Source organism: Chenopodium album, chromosome 25 (assembly GCF_948465745.1).
Source record: "Chenopodium album chromosome 25, dcCheAlbu1.1, whole genome shotgun sequence".
NCBI classification, from domain to species: Eukaryota; Viridiplantae; Streptophyta; class Magnoliopsida; order Caryophyllales; family Amaranthaceae; genus Chenopodium; species Chenopodium album.
In genome coordinates this window covers 17,573,431-17,599,722 of record NC_137858.1, presented here as the reverse complement: position 1 = coordinate 17,599,722, position 26,292 = coordinate 17,573,431, and the positions used below count along the sequence as shown (strand labels likewise).

The 26,292-nt window shown below is 35.8% G+C and overlaps 1 protein-coding gene and 1 pseudogene across 3 annotated transcripts; both read right to left on the bottom strand.

The window, feature by feature from the left end:
- Positions 1 to 42: 42 nt before the first annotated feature.
- Positions 43 to 16,959, bottom strand: LOC145614951 (protein OSB3, chloroplastic/mitochondrial-like). Of its 3 annotated transcripts, none has more exons than XM_081670033.1 (10): positions 16,548 to 16,959; positions 12,350 to 12,488; positions 11,357 to 11,441; positions 10,078 to 10,379; positions 4,913 to 4,997; positions 4,129 to 4,430; positions 2,979 to 3,054; positions 2,302 to 2,603; positions 1,231 to 1,306; positions 43 to 835 (listed from the first exon to the last, which is right to left on the bottom strand). In XM_081670033.1, the coding sequence occupies exons 1-10, from the start codon at positions 16,892 to 16,894 to the stop codon at positions 612 to 614; spliced, it is 1,938 nt and encodes a 645-aa protein (XP_081526159.1). In that variant the 5' UTR covers positions 16,895 to 16,959; the 3' UTR covers positions 43 to 611. The 3 variants fall into 3 exon arrangements, with proteins under 3 accessions (XP_081526159.1, XP_081526158.1, XP_081526157.1); XM_081670032.1 differs by having other exon boundaries at positions 4,129 to 4,442; positions 10,078 to 10,373; XM_081670031.1 differs by having other exon boundaries at positions 45 to 835; positions 4,129 to 4,442.
- A 3,579-nt stretch (positions 16,960 to 20,538) lies between these two features.
- On the bottom strand, positions 20,539 to 21,942 carry LOC145613815 (uncharacterized; annotated as a pseudogene).
- Between the last annotated feature and the right edge of the window lie 4,350 nt (positions 21,943 to 26,292).

The following is a 26,292-nucleotide window of genomic DNA, read 5'->3' as shown; positions in this document are numbered from 1 at the left end:
CAATAGTCCATTACTGCTTCCTCATTATTAATGAAGTTTACCACTGTTAATCATTAAGAGCATTTGATAACATTTTTGTTAAACTCAAGAGTATATGGTGAATTTGAAAAGTTTTTGGGTATATGGTGAATAAACATTTGTTGACATTTTTATTAAAACAAAAAGGTATATGGTGAAAAAACCCTAATAATTACAAGTATATTGTTAGGGTAATAATAACCTGAAATTTATTACTAACTGTGCCTAGCATGGGCCCTAAACTAAATTTTTATTTATTTTTTTTAAAAAAAAATAGGGGGGAGAGGAGGTTTAAAGTTTAAACCAACTAAACATGCCTGGTAGTCATTTTACCGCAGAATTCATACCTAGACGTCCAAGACAGGAGGTGCAAGCATAAACTTTTCACCTTTCTCCTTAGGCTTCTGCTACAATGCCATGTACTTTTAATAAATTTGAGTGTTAGTAGCAATAAAAATAAGAAGTAAAAATTTAAAATAGAAATAGAAAAGAGAGATATACAGCTTAATTTCAATTATGTTCTAATGTTCCTGCATCCAAGTTGATAAACACCCATTACATCCTATAATAATTAGCCACCTACAAAAAGCTTTCTAACCGTTAATTGGTTCTCTTGATATTCCAGAATCAAGTATTTTAATTTGTTTTTTAACCCAGGGAGAATCACAACCACCGAGCCATAGCGCTTCACCAGAAGTCTTGTGCTTGAAATCTGGTTGCTTTGGATTCTTCTTACTTTTCCGATTGTCATACCATTCATCAGGATTAGCAAAGAATTTCTTCCACAGTTTCTTTTGCGCGCTAGATTTACTTTCACCTATAAAACCACCAAAAAATAAAAACGGATAAGCCTCCCTGACTTGCACAAAATAGGAGTCTGGGATCAGACAATGACTTTTGCAACCCTAGATCATGATGACAAAGTAAAAATGCATGTTTGTCAATGTACAGAAATATTAAGCTGAGGTATGCATGGCATCCAAATCTACTAACAAAGTTGCGAATTTCAAATCTACATAAGCCTTTTTACAGTTTTACTTATACTCAATTATGACAAGATTTATGCAATTTAAAGCCCTGATTATTATATACATCTCCAATTATATTTATATATTACATTCTAAAAGTGACACATTGTACATAGGCTTGTCACAAAATCAAGATAATCAAACACCAGAAATCGTTTCCTAGCTAGTAATACGTAAAACTTACGAGTTTCTGATCCTGAATTTTCAACACTCGGGAAATTTTCCCCAGGTTCATCCAAAGTCAATTCCTCTGCTGTCACCTGCAGAAACCATTTGAACAAATTAATAATCCTGTGATTGACAATGAAATGTGTGATTCTAAATCTGTGGATCCAACCCATATCAGTTGCAATTAGTGGGTGGAAGGCACATTGTTGAAACATATCACATCCTAATGAGCTTCACTGTTGTCACACTAGAATAACATATGACTAGGCACATCGGCCTCTTAGCCTTGCATCCTACACATTTTGCAACATCTTCTCTTGCCCGTCTACCTCAAAGTGCTAGACCAGAAACGATCAGATAAAAAGTGTTCATCAAATTTGAATATTGATTCAGCTTTAGCACTAAAAACACCATTATCTATTAAAGTAAGAACTCAAGAGGATTGCTTCATTTGTAGATAGTAAGGTGTACTTCAGTTATATACCAAAAAGCTCCCCCTCCCCCTCAGACCTCAGTCCCTTTAAAGTTAGTTGCCTTTGTCTCATCAACCCACACCACCTATATTGCACCTTTTTACACATCAAACCAATATTAAGTCTCTGATACCAAATTTCAATCAGTGCCCTTCTCATACAATATCATGTCAGCAAGGGTCATGTATCATACCTTGAAATTAAAATATCTATAGGAAACCTAAAGTAAGCAAGAGAATAGAGATCATGACAGGTAATGTACATCACAATAACAAATTGAACGGCTCTCTCTCCTAGCAAACAAAAGTTTTTCCAACAAACAACCTAAAACAAACAATAGGCAAAAAAAATAACATAACTCTTGTCTGGCTAAACAAGTCGTATGCAGCATTAAATCAAAGAGCACCTTGATGAATCAATCTTTTTTCGGAAATTGCCTCAAACTAAAAATCGATAATTGATTATATGATATTAACAGCCATGATTTTGGACTATGTTTCTGTTGTCATACCTGTCAAGTTACTAAAGTTCCATTTCATCCATAATTAACATCACTAGACCTAAGAGATAAATCTAGTTTTTCACTTGTATCATTGACAATCTTCATTGCTTACATTAAGGTTTAGCTCCTCCAACAGCTCACCAGACACCCATTTGGTTGGGGAAGATTTGGATGTCGCTTCATTATTTGCTCCTCCTAAAACTCTAGAGCCAAGTAATTCAACTTGTTCTTTAACCCATAGAGGGTCACGTTCACTGAACCAGAGTGCTTCACCAGAACTCTTATGCTTGAAATCTGGTTGCTTTGGATTCTTCTTACTTTTCCGATTGTCATACCATTCATCTGGATTGGCAAAGAGTTTTTTCCACAAGTGAAGCCTGTCATTTTTCTTTTGCAAGCTAGATTTACCCTCACCTATAAAACCACCCAAAAAAACACGATAAGCCTCACTAATTTGCACAAAACATGAGTGCGGGATTAGATAATGACTAGTAATTCCCAAATTATGATGACCAAGTAAAATGCATGAAATATTGCAACATTTAATCGACATATTCAAATATGAAGCAACAAAAAAAACTAACAATATTGCAGATTGCAAATCAATATATGCAGTTTTTTTTTTACTTCTGCTACATATTAGGGCAACATTTACACAAGTTTAGGTACTAATTATTATATACAGCTTCAAGACTCCGAGTAAAGCGACATAATGTACATAAGCTTGTCGGAAAATCAATGAGATAGCCAAAAACCAGAAACCATCTCCTAACTAGTAAGGTAACTTACGAGTTTCTGATCCTGAATTTTCAACTCTCTGGAAGTTTTTACCAGTTTCATCTAAAGTAAATTCCTCTGCTGTCACCTGCAGAAACAATTGAACAAATTAATGACCATCTGATTGAGTACTACAATTATGCGTAATTCAAAATCTGTGGATCCAACCCATATCAGTTCCAATTAGAGGGTGATAGGCATATTGTTGAAACACAAATCACATCCTAATGAGCTTCACCATTGTCACACTAAAATAACATATGACCAGGCACGTTAACCTCTTAGCCTTCATCGGTTCATCCTACACGTTTTGCAACATCTTCTCTTGCGCTTTCACCTCAGAGAGTTATAGACCATAAACGCTCAGAACAACTATTGTTCAATGTTCATGATCAAATTTTTATATTGATGTAAGCTTAAGAATCAAAAACAACATTTTATTAAATGAAGAGCTCCAGATGATTGCTATATTTGCAGATATTATAAGGTGTGCGTCAGTTATATTCCAATAAGCAAACCCTCCCCCTTAGTCTTTCTAAAGTTAGTTTCCTTTGTCTCATCAGCCCACCCCTCCTCTATTGCACCTTTTCACACATCAAACCAATAACAAGTCTCTAAATACCAATTTCAATCAGTGCCCTTCTCGTACAATATCATCAGTAACGGTCATAGATCATACACCATGAAACAAAAAATATCTACATGAAACCTGAAGTAAGCAAGAGATCATGCCAAACAATGTACGTCACAATAATAAATTAAAGGGCTCTCTCTCCTAACAAACAAAAGTATTTCCAACAAACAACCTTAAAAAAAATAATAAAATAAAAAACAAAAAATAATAAAATAAAAAACAAAAAATAAAAAATAAAAAATAAAAAATAAAAAAAACACAGCTGTGGTCTAGCTAAACAACTTGCAGCAGCATTCAAATCAAAGAGCATCTTGAGGATCAGAAAGTGCATCAATCTTTTCTTCAGAGTATGATTCATACTAAAGATGGGTAATTGATTATATGCAATTGACAGCCATAATTTTGGACTACGTTTCTGTTGTCATACCTGTCAAGTTACTAATGTTTCATTTCATCCATGATAAAATTCTTGAAATTGCTAATCTAAGAGATAAATCTTGTGTTTCATTGACAATCTTCATTGCTTACATTAAGGTTTAGCTGCTCCAATGGCTCACCAGACACCAATTTGGCAGAGGAAGATTTGGATATCGCTTCACTATTTGCTCCTCCTATGTTTCTAGAGCCAAGTATTTCAACTTGTTCTTTAACCCATAGAGGATCACGTTCACTGAACCAGAGCGCTTCACCAGAACTCTTATGCTTGAAATCTGGTTGCTTTGGGTTCTTCTTACTTTTCCGATTGTCATACCACTCATCTGGATTGGCAAAGAATTTTTTCCACAAGTGAAGCCGGTCAATTTTCTTTTGCGAGCTAGATTTACCTTCACCTACAAAACCACCTAAAAGAAAGAGGTTAAGAAAGAGGTTAATGTACCCTTCTTCTCAAAAAACTTGTCATGATTTTCCATTTAGCATAAATTTACATGAAGTCCATGATTAGACAATTCATTCCAAGCCCCAGACCACAATTATTAAGTAAAAACAGGCTAGGCTACAAAGTACAAAGCCTACAATCTATAAGATAAACAAATGCTTGCAACAATGTATCAGTGAATTGAAACATCACGCTGAGGTATGCATGGAAGCCATATCCCAAACCAGACTAACAATATTACTGAATTCCAAATTACATATGCAAATATTCACTTATAATAGGGCCAAATTTATATAATTTCAAGCACTATATAATTAGCATTTCAATATACTTTCTGTAACTTCAGCCATCTGAGCCATGTACATAGGTTCATCACAATGTCAATGAGAGAATCAATGACTGAAACAGTCATTTAACTAAAATAAGGAACCTTACCAGTTTCTTTGTCTGAATTTACATCCCTTTGAAAGTTTTTCCCAGATTCATCTGGCTCAGGATCATCTAATTCTTCTTCAGTCACCTGCAAAAACAATTAGAACAGATTAACAACCCTGAGAATAAAGCTCACAAATATGTGTGATTGAACCACTAAGCATAATCCTTGCATCCAACACCTCAGTTGAATTTGGTGGGTAAAAGTCATGTTGTGAGAACACATATCACATCCTAATGAGCACCACCACCATCGCACTAAAATAAAATATACCTCAGCCTGTTACCACCCCCATCAAACATGTTTCCCATGTTGCAATATTAAAGTAATGGAAAAAGTGCTATTTACATGTAACAGAACATGACAGCCCGCCAGTAGTCCTGACCTACACTCAAAGGAAAAGACAAAAGCCAACCAAGGAGGGTGGAACAACAAGCAGCAATGGTGGAACAACAAGCAGCAGAGTAGCAGGTAGCACGGCAAGAGAGAGAGAGAGAGAATTTTCATTGAGAGTGGTGACCAAAAGTCACTAGCTTGGAGAGTTGTAGCCTCAAGCTACTAAATTAGCAAGAAAGGCTTACCTATATCAATTTAAATATCAATCTTTCTCTTAATTACCTGCTTTATTGCATACATACAAATCAACCAGCTTTGAGTCTACTACAAGTAATATTATAGGGAGATCATGGTGACATCAGTCTTCAGCCACTCAAAGTATGGCTTCCTTGGAGAATAAGTTTGAAGGAATGAAAGATAAGAATTGAAGGAGCAGGAGGACGTCACTAGTAGGGAGGTAGCAACCAGGGTGTCACAGGGAAGTCGAGGCTGCTCAAAACTCTAGAAGAAATTGTGGATGTGGCAGTGAAGAGAATAGAAGGGCAAATTGACAGATTTTGAGATAATCCCAAATGACAGTTGCAAGGAGGGACCAAGAAGCTTAGACAGAACTGCCAACTGGGAGGAGACAAGGGAGACCGAGGATAGTCGCTTGTAATATACTTGAAGGGGGAAAACAGCCATCAAGGGTCAAAGTAAAAGAGCAATGAGAGGAAAGAGGAAAAGCGAGAATGGTCCAGCGGAGGTGGTGGGGGTGGCCATTGGAAGTACTGTAAGCTTGAGTCCGAAGGACAAGACCCAAACGGGTGGACAATTTGAAGTGTACTTCAACTTCTACCACCTGAACAAGGAGAAGAAGATGGAAGCACCGGTGGTTTCGATGGAAGGTGATGCCCTGCGCTGTTTTAGAGGGGGAACAGGAGAAGACCGATTTAAAGTTGGTTAGAGCTTGCACTGTAAACTCCAACGTTGGTGGCAGATTACAGGCAAAAGTTTATTGAACGAAGAGCACCCTTGGAAGACGTACCAAAAATACTATGTTGGGGCACAGACACTTCATAATAGGGTTAGAGGAAGAGATTAAGGCAGAATTTTAGGTCTTAGATCCTTATAGCCAGAAGGTAGTCACAGACACTTCATAACAGGTAACGTAATCAGGTAGGGGAAATTGAAAAAGGAATGATGGGGCCGAGTAAGCTGGGGCCCTCTAATCAAATCCTAAGACTTCTGCATTTGGGCTTGGAATCTCTCTGGCAAGTTACACCATCAACACTCACACTGAAAAAAGTTGGCCCAAAAAAACATTCCCAGGGCTCCGTGAACACGAGAAAGCCCTACCAGCACGGACTCCCACGAACATGAGAATTGCAGGAAAAGAAAGCCAAAGGTTTCAGTTTTAGATGGGGAGAGTGGTGGGGACTTCTGCATCAATGTAAGAAAAGGCAATTGAGTGTTCTGTTGGTCGAGGATGACGGAGGAAGAAACGGTGAATGGGGTGGATGAAGCGAGGGAGTAGCAGTCCGTAACAGCCCGGGCAGAAGTTTCACTATGGTCGGTTATTGAATTTTCAAACTCGAAACCATGAGGTTGAGAGGGGCGATTGGCTTCGCCCGCGCAATGGTGGTCGTTATAATAGATCCGGGGGAAACTTAAAATTTTATTAATTCATTTCCACAACGACAGTCTATGTTAATTGACACTTACAAACTTGGAGTATCCTAGCGAATGGAGAGACAAGTTGTGGGAGAGGAGAATGCAAGCAAGTCAAGATGAAACTAGATGGGGGAGTGGAAATTGTGGAGGAATTTTTACCCTTACAACTAGGAAACACGAATGTTATCATGAGAGTACAATGTTAGAGGGTTCAATTGATATGAATTAAAAGACTCATATAATGAGATTTCAAAGCGGGAGCCTCCACAATGATCCAACCTTACAACTCTAGAATAACACTCATGGCTATGCTCCGTACACTCAACAAGGTACAAGGTAAATTGGAGAGGAGGGTAGTAAGGAGGAAGAATACCCGGAAATTTTGCGTGAACTCTTAGACCACCACCAAGGGGTTTATGAAACTCCTACCGTTAAACACAAATGAATATGAATGAGATTGAGAAACACATCAAGAGATGCTCGATGTGAGAATCATTAGCAGTAGTCCTTTTTTCAATGTTATTTAGGTAAAGAAAATAGATGCGTTTAGGGTGGATGACCAAGCCCCAAATAAAGCTCCTTGAAGGTCGACTATCATTAAATATTGATCAAGGCCAACGACACTCACAAAACGGTTTTTTCAAACCCATAAAGGCCATTATGAGTTTTTATTGGTGTCGTTCGAATTGACTTATGCCTTAGCGACTTTTCAATCGCTTACAAATGAGGCATATCGGCCTTGCGAAAATTTGTGTCGGTCTTTTATTTATGATATTCTAGATTATAGAGAGAATGAAGAGAAGCGTGTAGAACATCTACAAAAAGTGTTGAGTAAGTTGGCCGAACATAAGGTTTTTGCAAACAAGAAGAGTGAGCAGTGGCTTACTTGGGCCATATAATCTCGCATGCCAAGGTGGTCGTAGGCATGGAGAAGGTGAAGGCGATGATTGAGTGGCCCATCCCCAAATACTTAGAAAGATTTACAAGGCTTCTTAGCTCCACCGTTCCCTACAGCCGCACAAGAAGACACCATACCTCAAGTATCCTTCAGGTAAGGAAATAGTTCGAATCCGTGGATTTTCTTAGGTCGTTTGGTTCACTAAGCTGGAATGGATTGGTATAGATTCTCATACTTGGGTGGTATAGATTCTATATCCCATACCAATCTAAAGTTGTTTGGTTTAATCATGGAATAGATTCTCATACTTGAGTGGTAGTATGGATTATGAATCCCTGGGGGAGGTGGGTATGAGATTCCAATTTCCAAGGGAACGGGGTGGAGTTAGAATCCCCTAAGTATGAGGTTCCATACTTAAATAGCCCAACCAAACAAATAAAACCATTGGAATGGATTCTAAATCCATTCCAACCCATTCCAAGAAGCTCAAACAAACAGCCCCTTAATCTATTGTATCAAATAGAGAAAACATTCTTCAGACCACCTTTTGGAAGGAATTGTTTCACTTGCAGGGTTTTAAGCTCAAATGAAAAACAAAGATTGTCAACAAGACCCTTGACGTGTATGTGAGATGCTTCTCAAGCGAAGCCGAGGTTCGCAGGGTGGCTCTCTTAGGCAAAGTTCTCAAACAAAACTTTGCCCCACACTTCGATGGGAATAAAACCCTTTAAGGTGGTGTATGGTAGGGACCCACAAAGGGTCACCAAGGTAGGAGTCGGACACACAACAATATAAATTGGAGGAGCGGTTGCAGAGGAGGAGATTCGGATTTCATGTAGGAAGAACTAAGGATGATGCTGAAAGTGCAACAAAAGATGAAGGGGAATGCCGATCAACAAAGGAGAGAAGAATCCTTGAAGGTGGGAGATGAGTTATACCTAAAAATCCAGCCGTAGCAGCAGACCTTGGCCAAAAGACTCTTTGAAAAGCTGCAGACAGGTAATAATGGCCTATTGTGATAATCCCTGAAACTGCCAGACACTTGTAAGCTTCATCCAGTCTTTCATGAGTCCCAATTCCCAATTAAAAAGGGCCATAAACAGCTCACTGTTGACATAGAGCTAGAAGTGCAACTAACGGAGGTGATGGATGTCAGGCATAGGAGGAAGGAGAGTTCAACCATAACTAAAGTCCTAATCGAATAGAAGGAGCTGCAGCCATTTGAAGCCACCTAGGAAGAAGTCGTGACCATTAATGATTCCTTGGTTCCACCTTGGGACAAGGTGAATCTTCAAGGGGGAAATGATGTAACAGACCACAACAGCCCACCAGAGGTTCCAACTACACCCGAAAGAAAAGAAAAAAGCCAACCAACCAAGGAGGAAAGGAGGAAAAGAGCAACAAGCAGCAACAGTAGCACAACAAGCAGCTGAGTAGCAGGCAGCAGGTGGCGGCCCTGTGCACAAGAAGACAAGCCGTCTAGAATCAACCTAAGGAATGTACATAAACAAAGAAATAGAAAGAATAGGCATTTTGTGAGTAAATTTTCATTAAGACTTGTGACCTAGAGTCACTAGCATGGAGAGTTGTAGCCTCAAGCTAGAGTTAATATGTAAGAAAGGCTTAGCAATATCAAAGTATCAATCTTTCTCTTAATTACTACTTTATTGCATAAAGACAAATCAGCAACAGTCTATTACATTACATCATTGAGGACATGCTAGTAAATATAGGGAACTAGTACATTCCAAATGATGTTGTGATGCTAGAAATGCAATAACACTTTTAAATCCTTATCATTTATTATACCAACCATTCTAGCTATTGTCCATTCCATAAAAAATGCTGGGAAATATTTATTGAGGATCAGAGTTAAAAAATAAAAAATATATAAAAAATATATAAAAAAAAAAAGATCTAATGTTTAGATCAAAGAGCACATTTTGATGACTAGTAAAGTGCCAAGCACATCAAAAATCCTCCATTGGAGCCTTAGTAAGTGATAGTGTGATACAGAGTGTCCTTCAAGGAACATAAGCTCCAAAGTGCAAATAAAATCCTTTACTCCACAAGTAACACCACTTACGAATTGTATTTAGTGAATCAATCTCTTCTTCTAAAATGCCTAATAATTAAGATATAAGAAAGTTTGCCACCATGACTTAAGACTAATTCTGTTAAGTTCGTTTCATCCTATAAAATAAATAAATAAATTGTATTGCTAGTCTAACAGATCACTTTTTGTGTTCGCTTGTATAATTGACAAATCAAATTGCTTACAGTAGGGTTTGGCATCATAAACAGCTCGTCCGACAAACATCTGGATGAGGAATATTTGGAACTCACACCATAATTTGGGCCTCCTGAAAGTCTAGAGTCCAGTACATCGATTTGTTTTTTTACCCATGGCGGATCACGTTCACTGAACCAGAGTACTTCACCAGTACTCTTATGCTTGAAATCTGGTTGCTTCGGATTCTTCTTATTTTTCCGATTGTCATACCAGGCACTTGGATTGGCAAACAATAAATGCAACAACTGAAGCCGATTATTTTTCTTTTGCAAGCTAGATTCACCTAATCCTACAAAAACACCAGATATAAAAATTAAAAAATAAATAAATAAGGGCTTGTTTGGCACCATTTTTGGTTTTCAGTTTCCTGTTTTTTTGAAAACTAAAAACCAAAAACTGGAAACAAGAAAAAGGTATTTCCACTTTTTTGTTGTCAGTTTTCAAAATTATTATGATTTTAATAAGTTTAAATAATTTTTTATTTATTATGTGACATATATCATATACTTATAATAAACAAAAAACCAAAAAACAGAAAACCACAGCAATGCCAAACGAGCCGTAAATAAATAAATAATTTAAGCCCCACCATTCTCCCAAATATCTTGTAATTGTATCATACTTATCCATTTAACAGTGAATTTTCAGCTTGGGGACATAGTATTAGAAAATGCCTTCCAAACCCAGATCACAATGCTATAAATCATGCAATAAATGACACGAATTGATAAATTAGGCTGAGATATGCATGGCAGGCATAATAAACAAACAATATTGCAGAATTCTAGTCTTCATAAGTACATATGCAGTTTTTCAGTCCTATTAAGACACTATTCCCTTCACCTTAGAAAAAAAATTTTAATCAAAATTAAATAAACAGTAAAATCAAGTTTAGATCGATACATATAAGATTCAATAGGTAATAATATGTTTTTAATAGTAAAAACTAGTTTAATTTTGTAAGAACAAGTTTTAATCAGTAACTAAATAGAATAAATACAACAAGGAATCAGAAAATATCATCTTCTATCAGTAAAAATTAGCTTTTCAAACATATATACTTCGTACAGTACAAGATAAAAAAATAATTGAAAATAAGTTTTAATCAATCAAAATCAGTAGAAAATGAAATTCAACAAAATACATTGAAAAGAACAAGCATATTTTCAATATTTCCAAACGACATCATATACATACACTTATCGCAATGCCAATAAAAGAATCAATCACAAAATATAACCTTCTGACTACAGTCAGATACCTTACCAGATTCTTTTTCTGGATCCGCAGCTCTTTGAGACGATTTTCCAGGTTCATCCAGCTTTACATAATTTAATTCTTTTGCTGTCACCTGCAAATGCAAATGAACAGGATAAAGACCCTGTGATGGAAAATGTCACATACATGTAATTTGAACCTCTGGCCACATATCTGAAGATTTAACCCGTCCCAGTTACAATTTGAGCCCTTGTGAATGGAAGGTGCATCATAACGTCATTGGGAAGCATATTAATTCCAAATGAGCTTCACCAATGTCGCACTAAACAAAATAAGACAAGGCATATCGGCCTCTTACCCTGGCCGTCATTTACGTTCTGTAACATTTCCTGTACATCATCCTAACAAAGTTACATACCACAAAAATGGAGAGCAAACTCATCAAAAAATTCAATTTGGTGTCAATTTCAACACTTAAGCAATTATATCTATTAAGCTCCAGAAGATTTTATTTCAGAAAGAAAGAGCTTTAAAAGACTGCTTTACTGGCAAAACAATCAGGGGCTCTCTCTCTTCTCAAGTTAATTCCCAGCCTCTGATCACACACCTCTACCACACCATCCTACGCATCAAACACTTGTAAGTGACACTACCAGTGATTATAAATGTCATACCAATCTTCACTCAGTACCCTTCTCATGCAATCCCAATTTAGCACCACTATAATAAAATGACAGAATATAAATGAAGCAATCTGGAGCATCCAAAGGAATGATAAAAAATCAAAGAATCTCCCCCAAAGATATCTTTTTTACAAAGATCTTTCCCCTATATAATGGATGCCAAAACCTTCTAGAGGCACATTCAAAGCCTAAGAAAAGGGTCTTTAATCATGTCATAGCCTTCTATAAAGGGGTTTTAACTTACCTTTAAATAATAATTGCAACATTTATTGCAAAGGAAAAGAAAGGTTAGTCCATTTGTGTCTGAATAAACCGTTCCAAATAAAAAATAAATAGGCAAATAGAGAGAGAGAGAAACCTTATATCTTATACTCTCTTTCCCTTCTGAAGTTGCTTTCGTATATGATCCCAGTTCACCAGATATGTATATGTAATCATTTTGTTTCAAATGCAGCAAAGCTCTCTCAGCCAACTCATCCCACATCACAAGTGTTATCCTGTACAGAAAACAATTGATTTGATATTTTGATCTCTAAAATTGTATTAAAAGTAGATCAGTCTAGAAAATATGTGGCCTAGATGTATTTTAAACAGTCCCAGCACATTGGGTTATGTTAAGTTAAGGTTGAAGTAAAGCTAGCTTAATACGCTATAACATATACTTCCTCCGTTCCATTTTACTCTCACCAGTTTGACATTTGCCACTATTCACATATTTCTGTTCGACCATCTTTAGCAATTGATATGAAAGGCAAAATATAATCAAGTGACATCTTGTTAGATTTGTCTCAAATTATATTATCATAATTTCAACATTTTATAAACTTTACTTTATCATAGTCAGATATACCAATGGTTGAAGTTATACATTGGCAAACGAGAAAGTCTAAAATGGAACGGAGGAAGTATATCAACACTCATCAATCTCTATGCCTCTATGGCTCGTTGTAAAAGGCTATACAATGAATTTGATTTTCATTTAAGAATGAATGTCTCATTTGAAGATTGATGAAAATACAATTCAACCACCATGAATGTGTCTTTCAACACAAAACTTTACATAACATATATCAACACATCTAGAAATTTAAAATGGTAGAAATGTATTGTCTTTTCATTGGGAAAATAAAAGCCTCAATGATGCATAAGGTTGAAGAATGCAATGCACCCACCACCAGCTACCTTGGTGTTCGGCAGGGGACAGAAACAGAAACAACAGATGCAATAGAACAGCAGCAACATATAATCACTCCCAAGCACAAGCAGCGGCCCACTGTTTGGCAGGCTGTGTTATTTAGAGTTTTACAGTGGGTAATTTAGCTACAGGACAAGCTGCAGCAAAATAGCAATTAAGGCCTTTGGCCATTTGTGTAGTACTTGTAATAGTTTAAATAGAGGAGGGCAGTAGCTAGATAAATTAGGCAGAATATTATTGTAGTGAGTTCTTGGAGAGTAATGGCCTAAAGCCATTTACGTTGTACGCAAGCCTTGTGCTTTATCTATCAAATTAACCTTTTGACCAATTTTCTTAAGTTGAGCCACCACGTTCGTTGCAAAGAATCAAACACACACAAGGTTAAGATCAGCCTAATTCTCTAAAGGATTCAACCACCAATTAATTAATCAGGTCTGAAGGCCACGCCACCCACTTAAGCAATCTAACTTACACTAAAAGCTTAGAGATATCTATCACCAGCTTTTAAACAAGAGGAATGAATGTTTTAGCAAGACAAGCAAAGTAATTTTGATTGAACTAAAACTGAAAACATCATATATGAGAATATACAACTTAAGCCTGTTATATAGGACAATTTAAGATTTTAGAACATTCTTAAAATAGCTAAAATATAAAAACTACAAAAACCTAATTATTGATCAGTTTATTCGAAAATAAAATCCTATGTCTAATCTAATTTCCAATCTATTAGAAAAACTATCTGGACAATGATTACTGATTAGCTATATGATTAATTTACCCCTTTTTCACAATCTTTCCACCAAAAATTAGGTCTAGCCATCTAGGTATGTAAGAAGAAGAGTTCCACCAAGTTGTACCAATCATTGGGCATTAATCTGCAAAATAACAAAAGTGGCTAATAACATAAGTGGCATTTCAGCTATTTAATTCCCCAAACCAGTAGCTATTAATGTACATAGCAGCTTCCATACTCACACCTAGATCTAAGACTTTTGACAAACATAAAAATACCAATTTTTAATTTAATCTGTAAAATAATGCAAGCCCAAAATTTAAAAAGGACAATCTATACTAATATATTAAAAGGCGTTTCTAACAACACCGATATGCCATGTAGTCCCCTTTCAATTGTGCCACGTCACCTTTCCAACATTTCATGATGCCACATCATCACTTAAACAATCTTAACCATTATGCCACGTCACCTAAGAAACCAAAATTATTTCGTACAAAAATATAAGGATAAGGAGATTCGAACCCCAACCTTTTATAACAAAGATGAACATTTAACCATCTAAGCCAATTATCAACTATGTTATTAATTTAATTAATATGTATAAAAATTCATATAAATGCAAGCCACAAGGTTCAACAGCCAATCATCAACTATGTTATTAATATGTAAAAAAAATTCTATAAATGCAAACCACTTCAACTTTAAAAAAAAAATATTAAAAACAGATTCTCAAAGAATAACTCAATTTTGGTTTGACAACGACAATTTCAATTTTGAAAATCCTTTACTAAAATTTATCGATAGCACGTCTACAGCAATAGCAACCCGGACTACTCACTAGTTAATTAATTAATCATGAGTATCCACTTTGCTCCCACATCACTCAACATTATTAAATCTTTAGCCTCATTTACAGATATTTTGATCCAAAAAATAAAAGTATTAAAAAAATTACAGAAGGGGCGCCTAACAATTAACGTACAAGACACGAGCGCCTTTGACTTGCACCTAGCACCTCGACTTCAAGGATCCTTTGCACCTTGATGCAGCTCTCACATCTTTTAAAACTATGAGCTAAACATTAACAAAGGTCCACAGCATTGGCAAAGCTGATTACATAAGCATCCTTTGTCGCTTGTCAGCTTGGGCTTAGAGAGGTATATGAGATAGATAATACCAAAAGGTGAGGCTAAGGATTTGACAGCCTCTGGTTATAACATGGAACATTATATAGTTGAAAAATTTCTGCAAATGATATGCAGAAATAGATTTCATCACCAAATACTTTGAGGAAGATCGTAAGATAGAGATAATTAACAGAAGGAGAAGGAACTCACAAGCTATCATATCTCCAACAATATATTATATAATCTATTAGCAACAAACAAAGGATGTAACTATCAATCTATCATCCTTTATTCTAAGGGAAATGAAGACAGAATTCTAAATCCCACCAAAATGAACGTGATATAGGCTTCTTAGGCTTCTTAAGACTCTTCCACAAAGGTAATAGAAAATTCAAGAAGCTCAGCAAATTTCATTTGTTCGTTTCTGGATTTTCTGCAACTGATCAGAAAGAATTAGTTGGCCTTTAAAGGGTCTCAAGGTGGCATGGAAAGGGTTTCCTGGAGGTTAGAATGTCAACAAAAAAGAGGAGGGCCATGAGTATTCTATGGATTCAGAGAAATCCCATTTCAGAAACACATGCACAAATATCTGAACAAAATAATTTGGTTACTGTGAATCCCTAACATCTTACATGACTACCATATTTTCAGCTGGGAGAAGTGAGAAGCTTTTCTTTCTCTTCTGACTCTCAAAAACAGTCTACAACAGGATAACAAGCACTAACATGTGTCCAAGGAGTGATTCTACATATATAAGAGGTAAGAATTTTATAGAAAGAAAAAACTAGGTCGATTCTGCAAGCCAATCAGCAAATCAAAGTGAGGATACTCCCTAGTCAGGCATGGAGTCTAGCTTGATCAACCTAGAAACGAAAGGATCATCTTCAATCACCAGTTAATGTCTTTTAAATGATGATATCTTATTTAAGTGTTTCTGAATTCGAAACATACTTTCCCCCACAAGTCAAAAGCATGGATTACACTATTCTCTGATGTTTCAAAGAAAGATGTCCAATTTGACATTTCTTGTCTAGGAAGTGAGTTTTCCACCTCTGTTTATCTGCCTACAATTCATCCAAAATTAGAACAATTTAGTTTGTAAAAATACTTTACTGACAATTTAAAACCCTCTTCTCATTGATCCCAAACTCGAATCATTTCAAACTAATCCCAAAATTGAATCACTCATTACAAAACAAACGGTCCTCCTAAACCAAAATCATAATGTATACAAGACACAATTCTACAACTTTTCTCTTTTGCATTAACAGCGAAACATCATCATATCAAACACTCACTTCTTTCGCACGGATTTCGCCACAAATGATGCAAACCCCATTACGAAATTAATCAAAAAATGAAAACCCAAAATTGAGATTATTCCAGTTTAAAATTCCATTTCCCAATACTCACAACCAAAACAAAAAAAATGAAAATGAAAACCCTAAAAATGAAAGCAACAGAACAATTAAGCAGAAAAAAAGATGAGACTCACCAAAAAGAAGAATCAGAATTCGGAGAAGTTTTGACACGAAGAGAAGTGTAAACGCCAAAACGGTCATCCTTGGAAGGAAACTTCTTAACAGGTAAATCGACAGTCCCAATAAAACTGACTGAATTGTGAAGTTGCGGTGACCAAGTAACGGTCGAAAGACGAGCGGCTTTGCGAGCGTCAGCGTCGGCACAGTCGACTGATGCGGCAGCGGAGTAACTGTGCGCTTGCGCCGATGCTAGCCCAGGGTGGACAGCGGCGGAGGGAGAAAGGTGGATGGTGCCATTGAGGGTGCGTACGAGAGAGATTGTTGCCGGAGAACGTAGTCGGAGAAAAGCTCGGGAGATCATCGCCAAAGAGGAAGCTCTGGGTTTAGTTGTGCTGTGGCCTGTGGTGTATGCTGAGTGTATGAGTGTGTGAGGCGCCAAAGAGGCATAAACCCTTACTCGTGTAAAGTCACCATTTTATCAAGTGCTATTAATTTTCAAACAAACCAAATTAGGCCTGTTCTCTTACGTTGAAATTCAGTTCAGTTCAGTTCAGCTCAGCTCCTAATATCCTTCTCTTATAAAACATTTAGTTTAGTTTAGTTCAGCAGAGTTCAGTTCAGCTGAGTTCAGTCAATGAGAACAGGCCCTTACTCCATGTTGGAAGTTGTTGAAATAAAACAAAGAAAGTTAAGGTGTTTATTCTTTTGACGGTTGGGATTTAATGGCTATTGGAATCTCTTAATTCTACCTTCCTCTTATTGTTAATTTAATGGGAATTATTGTTAAGTAATGTTGTTACTTAAAGACTAGTCGTTACCCCTTTTAATGCTGATTAAAGCTAGCTCTTATTGGGGATTAATGGGTGGATGTTACACCACTTAATTGTTGACCATTCCCCCTTAATTGCTGGTCATTTTTACTCCCTTCATTGCCTTATAAATCAACCTTATTCACCTCTGAAAGATATTACAACAACAACTCGTCATCCTTAATTTCTTACCTTCTCTTAAAAATATCCCTTCGGTTTTTGGGCAAGTATTCTGAATTTCATTCGGGTTTTGAGTGCACACGAATTCCGGTGTCGTGCTTATCCTGGAGGGCGACCGCTTGATGTCTACTGCACCGGGATAGCGCGGAATCGTCTTTTAGGTTAGTGGTTTACCACGACACGGCAATTGTCAATTGGGCTACACAACATTGAGATAAGTATGTATTTTCGTTTAATTTGCTTATATACTAACAATCTAAAAAACGAGACTTATTGATTCTGAATGTCTAATTATTAACATGTATATTACGAACTATGAACTTTTGCATGTTAGTTAGGATGTGGTATTATGTGCAAATTATTTACATATGAATTGTTCTATGTTGTGTATGTGTAGTTATTGGTCATATTACTAATTTTATGATGAATAATTTCAAGGTATTGATGGTAATTGTTTTATAAGATTGATGGTTGTCCCATATTGTGAGAAGAGTCGCTATAACGTATATGTATTATTGAAATTGATGTCATTCTTGATTGTTTGTATTGAATATGGAGTATATAATTAGTTCTCCACTATTCTTAGTAACTAGTCGTTGGCCCGCGCGTAGACGTTATTTTGTTTCCGTGATTAGTGTGTGATTAGGCGTAGTTTATGTGTTAATGTAGGTTAATTTGGCTAATGATTAGCTTAGTTGTAGGGAAATTTTAAAAAGGTTAGCCTGTACAATATGAATTTATTCATTATTTTTTTTTTGCATTTTATTTAAATTCTATAATAATGTCTGTAATATTTTTGCTGCTTAATACAAAAATATTAAGCCCAAAGGCAACTAATAATCCTACAACATGCAAATTTTGGAAATCATGTTACTTTGTAGTATGATACTCCTTATTGATTAAGATGATTTGTGGTTATCTTAATATTAGCTTAGGTGTGAGTAAACTTAAAATATGAATGAATGAAAAGAAACTTAAATTGTAGGCAAATTGTAAAGTAATTCAACAATAACAAAGCACTATCAAATATTTTTGACATGGATAATAATTGCAATAAAGTTTTTTTTTTCTTTCTGAAAAATGCACTAATTATCGAATACAAATTTATATTGATCGTAAATTGCAAATTCTTCATATTACATACAAAATCTCTTTCATTTTCTCCAAACATGCAAATTCCTCAAAATTAAAGGTTTTTACATGTTGGCGCAATTCTCCCAAGTTTTTTGGTAGGAGTCGGGTGTATTTGATGAAAGTTAATTCCATTTGTTTCATGTAAACACCGACTCCATTTCCTTTAACGCTCAACTTGGGCGTTATTAATAAACTCTAATACAAATGTATTGTTGACGAAGTCAATTTAACCGGTTGCAACATAATTGGACTAAAGAATATTTTTAGGGAATACGTTACCACAAACTTTGGTGCTAACTCCCTATTCTACCACTAACTTTGCTGCTGACCGTTTATCCAATGATTTTATGTAATGGTATTTTGAGGTAAGCTGAAATTGATCTTTGATTGATGAGAGGAAGGTGAGAGTTATTATTTTGTTTGGTTATTTTTTGAGTATTTTGAAACTTAGGTAATGTGAAGGATATGTGTATGATTTAATTTTGGCTTGAGGCTTTTCTTGTGGCTTTCTACTTTGTTATTGCATTATTGTGAATAAGAAAAACAAGTGTTGTATTTATAGTAAGAATATAGTCTTTTCTTCCCCCCTCCCTCCCTTACATATATTACATTGGCATTATTTGATGGTTAGTTTTTTTTTTTTTGTTTTTCAAAGTTCTTGATTTTATTTGTTTTTTGTGTATAGCTTTGTCGGTCAAAGTTTTAATGAGTAAACGTGCTTATCTACATGAAGTGTACCATTGTGGAGTCAATCATTTATTGGTTTTTCCTATCAAAGCACTATTTTTTGGTGTGGGTTTTTTTGCTTTTGCAGTAGCTTTAATAGCTTTTTCATTGTATGAGTTATGTTTGTATAGATTTTAAGCATGTTTGTTTTATTTTTTCTTTAAAATGAAAATGGTTTGTTCTTTCCTAAAGCTGCCTTAGAGATAAAAAAAAAATAAAAAAAAAATAAAAAAAAGCAAATTAAGGTTTAAATTAATGAAGAAAGAAATTCAATTAATTTAGTGTTTATATTTTAATTAGTAGCAGTGTAATAGACTAATTGGACCCAATTAAGCTAAGTCTTACTTAATCTTTATTTCAAATATACGTTAAACTTGAACGTTACAATATAATGAGATTAGTAACAAAAAAAAAATTGTCTATGTACACAATTGTAAATATTACATTCTTTTGCTAAAGTGTTTATACATAATATTGATAGAATAGGCAAGTAGGGTATTTTATATAGTTGTTTAGTATGAATTATTGAATAATTCAAATAAAACATATCTTATATTCTGATTAGGAGATTTATATGTACATGATTTTTCGACATTGCCTCCACCGTAGCTTTTAAGTCTCTTTCACAATTAAACACTAAGAGCAAGGCCATTGGATGACCCAAAAAATTTGGTCATGAAATTGTTTATTAGTATTTTCTATTCCACTTCATCAATGACCAAATTTCATGACCATTCACAATTTTATACCCCAATGGTTGCCCAAGAAAGTTTGGTCGTGAACTTTCTCTCTCCTACTTTTACCATACCCCACCATACATTCTCTCTCTTAAATCTCACCATAATGAAAATTATTATTAATATAAATAGTATAAGTACCATAATTTGTACTCTTAATTTAAAAGAATTATACTTTGTGATATAATTATTAATAAGCAATTAAGAAAAACTTAAATTAGAACCTCAATACATAATAATTATAATACGTAATAATACAAGAACACATTTTCTAAGCATGAAAATTGAAAAAACATACATACATATAAAAGACAACAAAATACATTATTATATTACAAAAAAAACCATAATACATTGTCTAACCAACTAAGCATACTTAATCAAAGGAAAAAACTCTTAAACTAACGATAATACATCCATTACTGCCTATAACCCCCATACTTACTCCATAAATGCTCTACTACATCTGACTTGAGGGTCCTATGCATAAGTTCATCACGAACACGAGCTCTATTAGACATGTAAGTCCTTAAACTTGCTGGTCGATCGCGACTGTTGCTGAATTGAAAAGGTTCCTCCATGTTTCTCCTACGTGAAGACGAAGGAGCAGCTTGATCATATTCATTTGGATCATAATATGTTGAATACGTATCTCGCTCATCTTCAACGATCATGTTATGCATAATAATGCAAGCTATCATAATTTTTCCCAACATACTAACATCCCGAGCTAGAGCAGGATAACGAACTATTGCAAAACGAGCTTGTAGTACTCCAAAAGCACGTTCCACGTCCTTTCGCCTACTCTCTTGCTTTTTGGCAAAAAGACCCTCTTTTTCATTTTGGGGGAGAGATATTGTGGGAATGAATGTTGCCCATAAAGGGTAAATGCCATCGGTGAGATAATACCCCATATTGTATTGGTGGCCATTAACAACATACTGAACAGGAGGTGCTCGACCTTCCAAAACATCATTAAATAATGGAGATCTGTCTAGAACATTTATATCATTACACCTTCCTGGGGTCCCGAAGAAAGCATGCCAAATCCAAAGGTCTTGTGAGGCCACTGCTTCCAAAATCAAAGTGGGCTTATTAACTCTTCCAGAAAACATGCCCTTCAATCTAAGAGGACAATTCTTCCATCGCCAGTGCATGCAATCAATGGATCCCATCATCCTTGGAAAACCTCGGCCCTCCCCATCTCGTAGCAATCTGACCAAATCATCTTCGTTGGGTCTTCTTAAGTATTCATCGCTAAAGTAAGAGACAACTCCTTCAACAAAATGTTGTAAACAGTCTCTCGCCAGAGAAGCACTAATACGTAGGTAGTCATCAACAGAATCAGCTGCACCACCGTATGCTAGCAATCTAATAGCGACAGTACATTTCTACAAAGCTGTTGCACCTAATCTACCAGTAGCATCTGGTCTTTGTTGAAAGAACTGATGGCGTTCTTCTAAAGTTTGCATTATACGAAGAAAGACATGCTTTCTCATGCGAAATCTACGACGGAACAAATTTGGAGGGTAGACCGGCTGGTCAGAAAAGTAGTCATTCCATAAACAGTTATGTCCATCTTCACGATCCCTTTCAACCAAGGTCCTTGGCGCCCTCGGAACTTGATGAATCATTTGGAAGAATTCAATTGGGTTGGACATTATGAATTCATCCATCATCCTATCAACCAAACGATTCGCTTGTCTACGTCTCTCATAACGATGGTCAGATTCATCATCCGAAGAATTTTGGAGGTTGTGATTGGTAGATGAATTGGAAGAATTAGAGGATGAGTTAGAAGAGTTAGTACTTTCATTGGACATGTTTACAGAGATAAATTATTTGTTGTAAGAGGTAAGAAATGGCTTGTAGGCTTTGGTGTAGTGAAGTTGATATGTACACCAATATATAGAATAATAATTGATCAGCAATGTTAGTAATTTAACAATAATGGTTGACACTTTTTCTGAGAAATTGCATACACACTTCATCAGGGTTACATCTCATCACTCTGAAAAATTGCAATTGGCTTATGTGATCAGTGTTATATCTCATCAATGTCATTACTGTATTGCTTTTATTGAAGAGTCAATTCATTTATGACAGTGAGAAATCACATCATATGACAAAGCTTCTGCATTTGTCACAAGTGAATAGTGTCCATAAAATTTTGCCATCTAGTACTTTCAAATGTAGTTATTCATGAACGATACAATAATAATACATTAATTAAAAATGAAAAGATCATACATTACAATAACCATTCATTAAAAAGTTAAAACTACAGCTTAAACACTCATTACCTAACCCTACAACATTAAGTGAAAACTAAATTATTAACTTCAAGGAAATAATATTTTCACTAAATTGTTCCTTCTTTCTTGATCTTCCTCTGATAAGTATGGTTTTGCTTCAAGTATCTTGAACAATTCGAGATTGATTTTTCGCTGCTTTCGTGCTTCCCTATCCTTTTCTAGTTGTGCTAGTCCAGCTTCTTTTTCTCTACGATACTTAATCTTTTCCATTTCGACCTCAGCTTCAGTTTGTCTAGCTAGGTTCATGTGTTGAAGAGTATCCAACCATTGTTGAAATGACTCAGAAGGAACATTCATCACTTTGCTCTTACCTTTACTTTTGTTGGAGTCAGCACTATAGGGGAAGCCGGAACAACCTATGTCACCGCTGGTTGGTGTTTCTGGGTTTGTTGAAGATGAATAGTTACCAGCTTCATTGATCCTTGATCTCTTAGAGACATTTGATTGGGTTGAAGTCTTCTGCTTACACGTCTCAACAAAATTTTCATTTTTGGCCCATGCTTCTTCGTTTTTTAAAATATCCCAAGCATGCTTGTCTTGAAATACTGTACTGGTATTCTTTTTTGATTTGTCGTCTCTGTAAATTTTACGGGCTACCTTAATAACATCATCGTCTGATTGCCCACTCCCTCTTCTTTCCTCAGCATGTGCGTAAGCACCAGCAAATTTTGAGCAATTGGAATTCAACCTTCTCCAACGACATCTAAGCTGCTCCAAACCCCTTACTCTTAATAAATCACCCTTCGTAATGCCATCAGTACCTTGTTCAAAACACCTCTCTCTATATTGTCTAACATTATTAAACATTTGCTCAATTTTTCCCCAAAATTCAGCCCCTTTTTGGTTAGTGTTAGTTTTTTTGTTTTTACTAACCTCAAGCCAAGCTCTTACAAGAACCTCATCTTCGGGGTGTGACCAAAAATTTCTTCCACCTCCTGTATCGTCACCTTCATTATTTTCCTCAATTTCTTCAACCTCGTCGTCATTTTCATCATCTGAAGCAGCGGTAGATCTATAAGCCCAATTAAAATTTGAAAATGCACCTTCGCCTTCACCCATCGAAAAGTGTTGTGACATAGGAAATGTTATTTCATGTTCAGCAAATTGATAATTTTGAACAGATACATTTCCTTCAGATGAAAAAACATTATGAGAATGAGAGGTATATGGATTTTGTGGTGGTCGTAAGGGGACTTCTGTGTTGGACACTGAACTTGCAAAATTCATATTATACATTCCATAATTTGGAAATTGTGGGAAAAATTGAGAGCTTGGTTGTAGTTGAGCATTAAGATCAATTTGACTATTAGAAAATGAAGGTTGATTATTCGGATTATTTAGTTGTCGAGAAGGATTTTTTGATTTGGAGTGATTTTTTTTTCTATTGGATTTATCCATATCCAATATCGTATTTTTGAGTTTAGTAGATAAGAAAATGTTTCTATTTGAAAGTGTGTAATTTAGAGAGATGAATAATTGTATGAAAATACTTCAATATTAGACTCATTTTATAGGGAAAAAAAAAATATAGTCGTTGGAACAATTTTTTTTTTTTATTAAACTTCGTATTTTAAAAATTATCACCGTTATAAGAATTATAACGTTATTAATAACAATGGTTTTGGACCGTTAGATGTATCTACAATTGATGCATGCTAACCATTGGATTGCATGAGTAAAAAAAGATGCATGCCTTTTCTTCATGGAAGTTACAACTTTTTTGTCTTTTGCAAAGTAATTTGGGACATGCAATTTCACGTGGCCTTCTCCCATGCTTTGCCCAAAAATCATGTTTTGGTCATGGTGAAGCCCGGGTCATCAGCCAAATACACCATTTTTTATTTATTTCCATTACTTTAATACTATTTTAAGATTCTCTCTCTTCATGACCAAAGTTTTGGTCATCCAATGGGCATACTCTAAGAATGGTCTCTTGAACTACTACTCACCTCTTCCTTTTTCCATTGTCCTATAGCATCTCTCTCTCTCTCTCTCTCTCTCTCTCTCTCTCTCTCTCTCTCTCTCTCTCTCTCCCTCTCCTCTTCCTTTTTCCATTGTCCTATAGCATCTTGATATGTCCATTTTATATAGTATTTTACCCCCGTCCCTTGGTCATAATTAGTAGTGTTTTTGGCTCTTTAGAGCCACTTTTGTTACTAATATGCATTTTCTAGTGTTTTCGTAGTTTTGGTTGAGTTTTGTAGGGAATTGCACCTTTGGAGCACTTTCCCGGGATTTTATGAAACAACTACGAGCATTGGAGGAGTATGACCGTCGTTGAAGCCCAAGGCTGGCTAGAGCCATCGAGCCGGTGATTAAGGGCTCGGTATTTGGAATATCGAGGTTTGGACCGAGTATTCAAGATCCGAAGAGGAGATCCGGATTGGGCCGAGGAGTCGAGCCCAATCGCAAGTCCAAGACCTCGTGGAGCCACAAGGGCCTGATCGGGCAAGCATAGCCCCGATCGGGCAAGGCAAGCTGCGCAGCAAGCCAAGGATGCGTGGCCTAAGGCGCGCCCGATCGTGCGAGGCTTAGCACGATCGGGTGGTGCTGCTGAGTTGAGTGTGCGAGGATAAAGGCGCGCCCGATCGGGCGGCCCTTAGCCCGATCGGGCGCGTGATTCTGGAAGGGATCCTTTGTCGAGGCACTTAGTTTCTAATTAGGATTGTTAACTATTTTTGTTTAAGTACGTTTTAGGATGATAATTTATGATTATTCTTTCCCTTTTACTTTCTCTCTCTACTTAGTATTTTCTCTCTCTAGACTTTTCTCTCAACTTTTCCTTTGTTCCTGATTACCTTGTAATTCCGCCGTCTTGGTACGATATCTTTCTTAATTAATTTCAGTAATTTCTTCCTTTCAATTCTTCATGTCTTGTTTAATCGCTTTGCTTAGTTTAGCTTTAATTATGTCCGAGTAGTTTACTTTCTAGGGTTTGTGGGAATCCATAAATAATATGAAGGGGTAATTTATTGTTGTTAACTGTCAATGTTAGATTAATTTCTTATTGATTGATTAAATACTCTGTGACTAGATTTGCGCAGATCTTTTATGCATGAGTTTGACAATATTAATTCAAGATTCGAGAGATGAGAATTGATGTTTAGGTCTAGTGTCAATAGGCAGATTAATCTATAAATGGTTAAGTCAAGATTCGAGAGACGAGATTTAATACCGATAGATTAATCCTGTGATCGTAATACGTAGCGAGAGCCCTTTATGATTTGGTTAATTGTTGCATTGATGATTGACGATTAATGATTATTGATATTGCATGATATTATCTTAATGAATCGTTTTAACGCTTTACAATTATGGCTTGTGAAAATATAACAATATTGAATTGATGAATCGAGCAGATGTTAATTTAATATTACAGGCTAATTTCATTGAGACTCAGATCTAATAAATTGCGAGAGCCTGTCAAGTCCATGTTATCTATGCAATGTTAATGGTTGATTATTATGCTTTACCCCGGAGTATTATTTATTGGTGAACCTATACCCTAGTCCTCGTTATTATTAATCTTTCCCTTACACTTATTCTTCGTAGTTTAATACCTTTCCATAACAACAATTTGGTTACTTAATAATTTAGATTATATTAATTAACTAGGAGTAAAAAGATCAGTTTCCCTGTGGATTCGACCCTACTTCCCTATCTACTTTAGTTAGAGGATTTAGGTAATACTTTTGATTAGGTGATACGACTTTAGCCTGTCACATCTCTCTCTCTCCCTCTTTTTCTCTCTCTAGTCTTGTCCTCCTGCTCCCTCTTATGTTTTTAATGGATTTGACAATTATAGGTCATACTTGATCTTCCCTTACTTAATCCTTCCTTTAATGCCTCATATTCTTT

Coding starts and splice junctions, on each gene's coding strand:
- LOC145614951 (XM_081670031.1), bottom strand. CDS start 16,894: ATGATCTCCCGAGCTTTTCTCCGACTACGTTCTCCGGCAACAATCTCT. Junction 11,442..12,349: donor AAGAGAGTATAAGATATAAG/GTTTCTCTCTCT, acceptor TTGCATTTGCAG/GTGACAGCAAAAGAATTAAA. Junction 10,380..11,356: donor GGATCCAGAAAAAGAATCTG/GTAAGGTATCTG, acceptor GTGTTTTTGTAG/GATTAGGTGAATCTAGCTTG.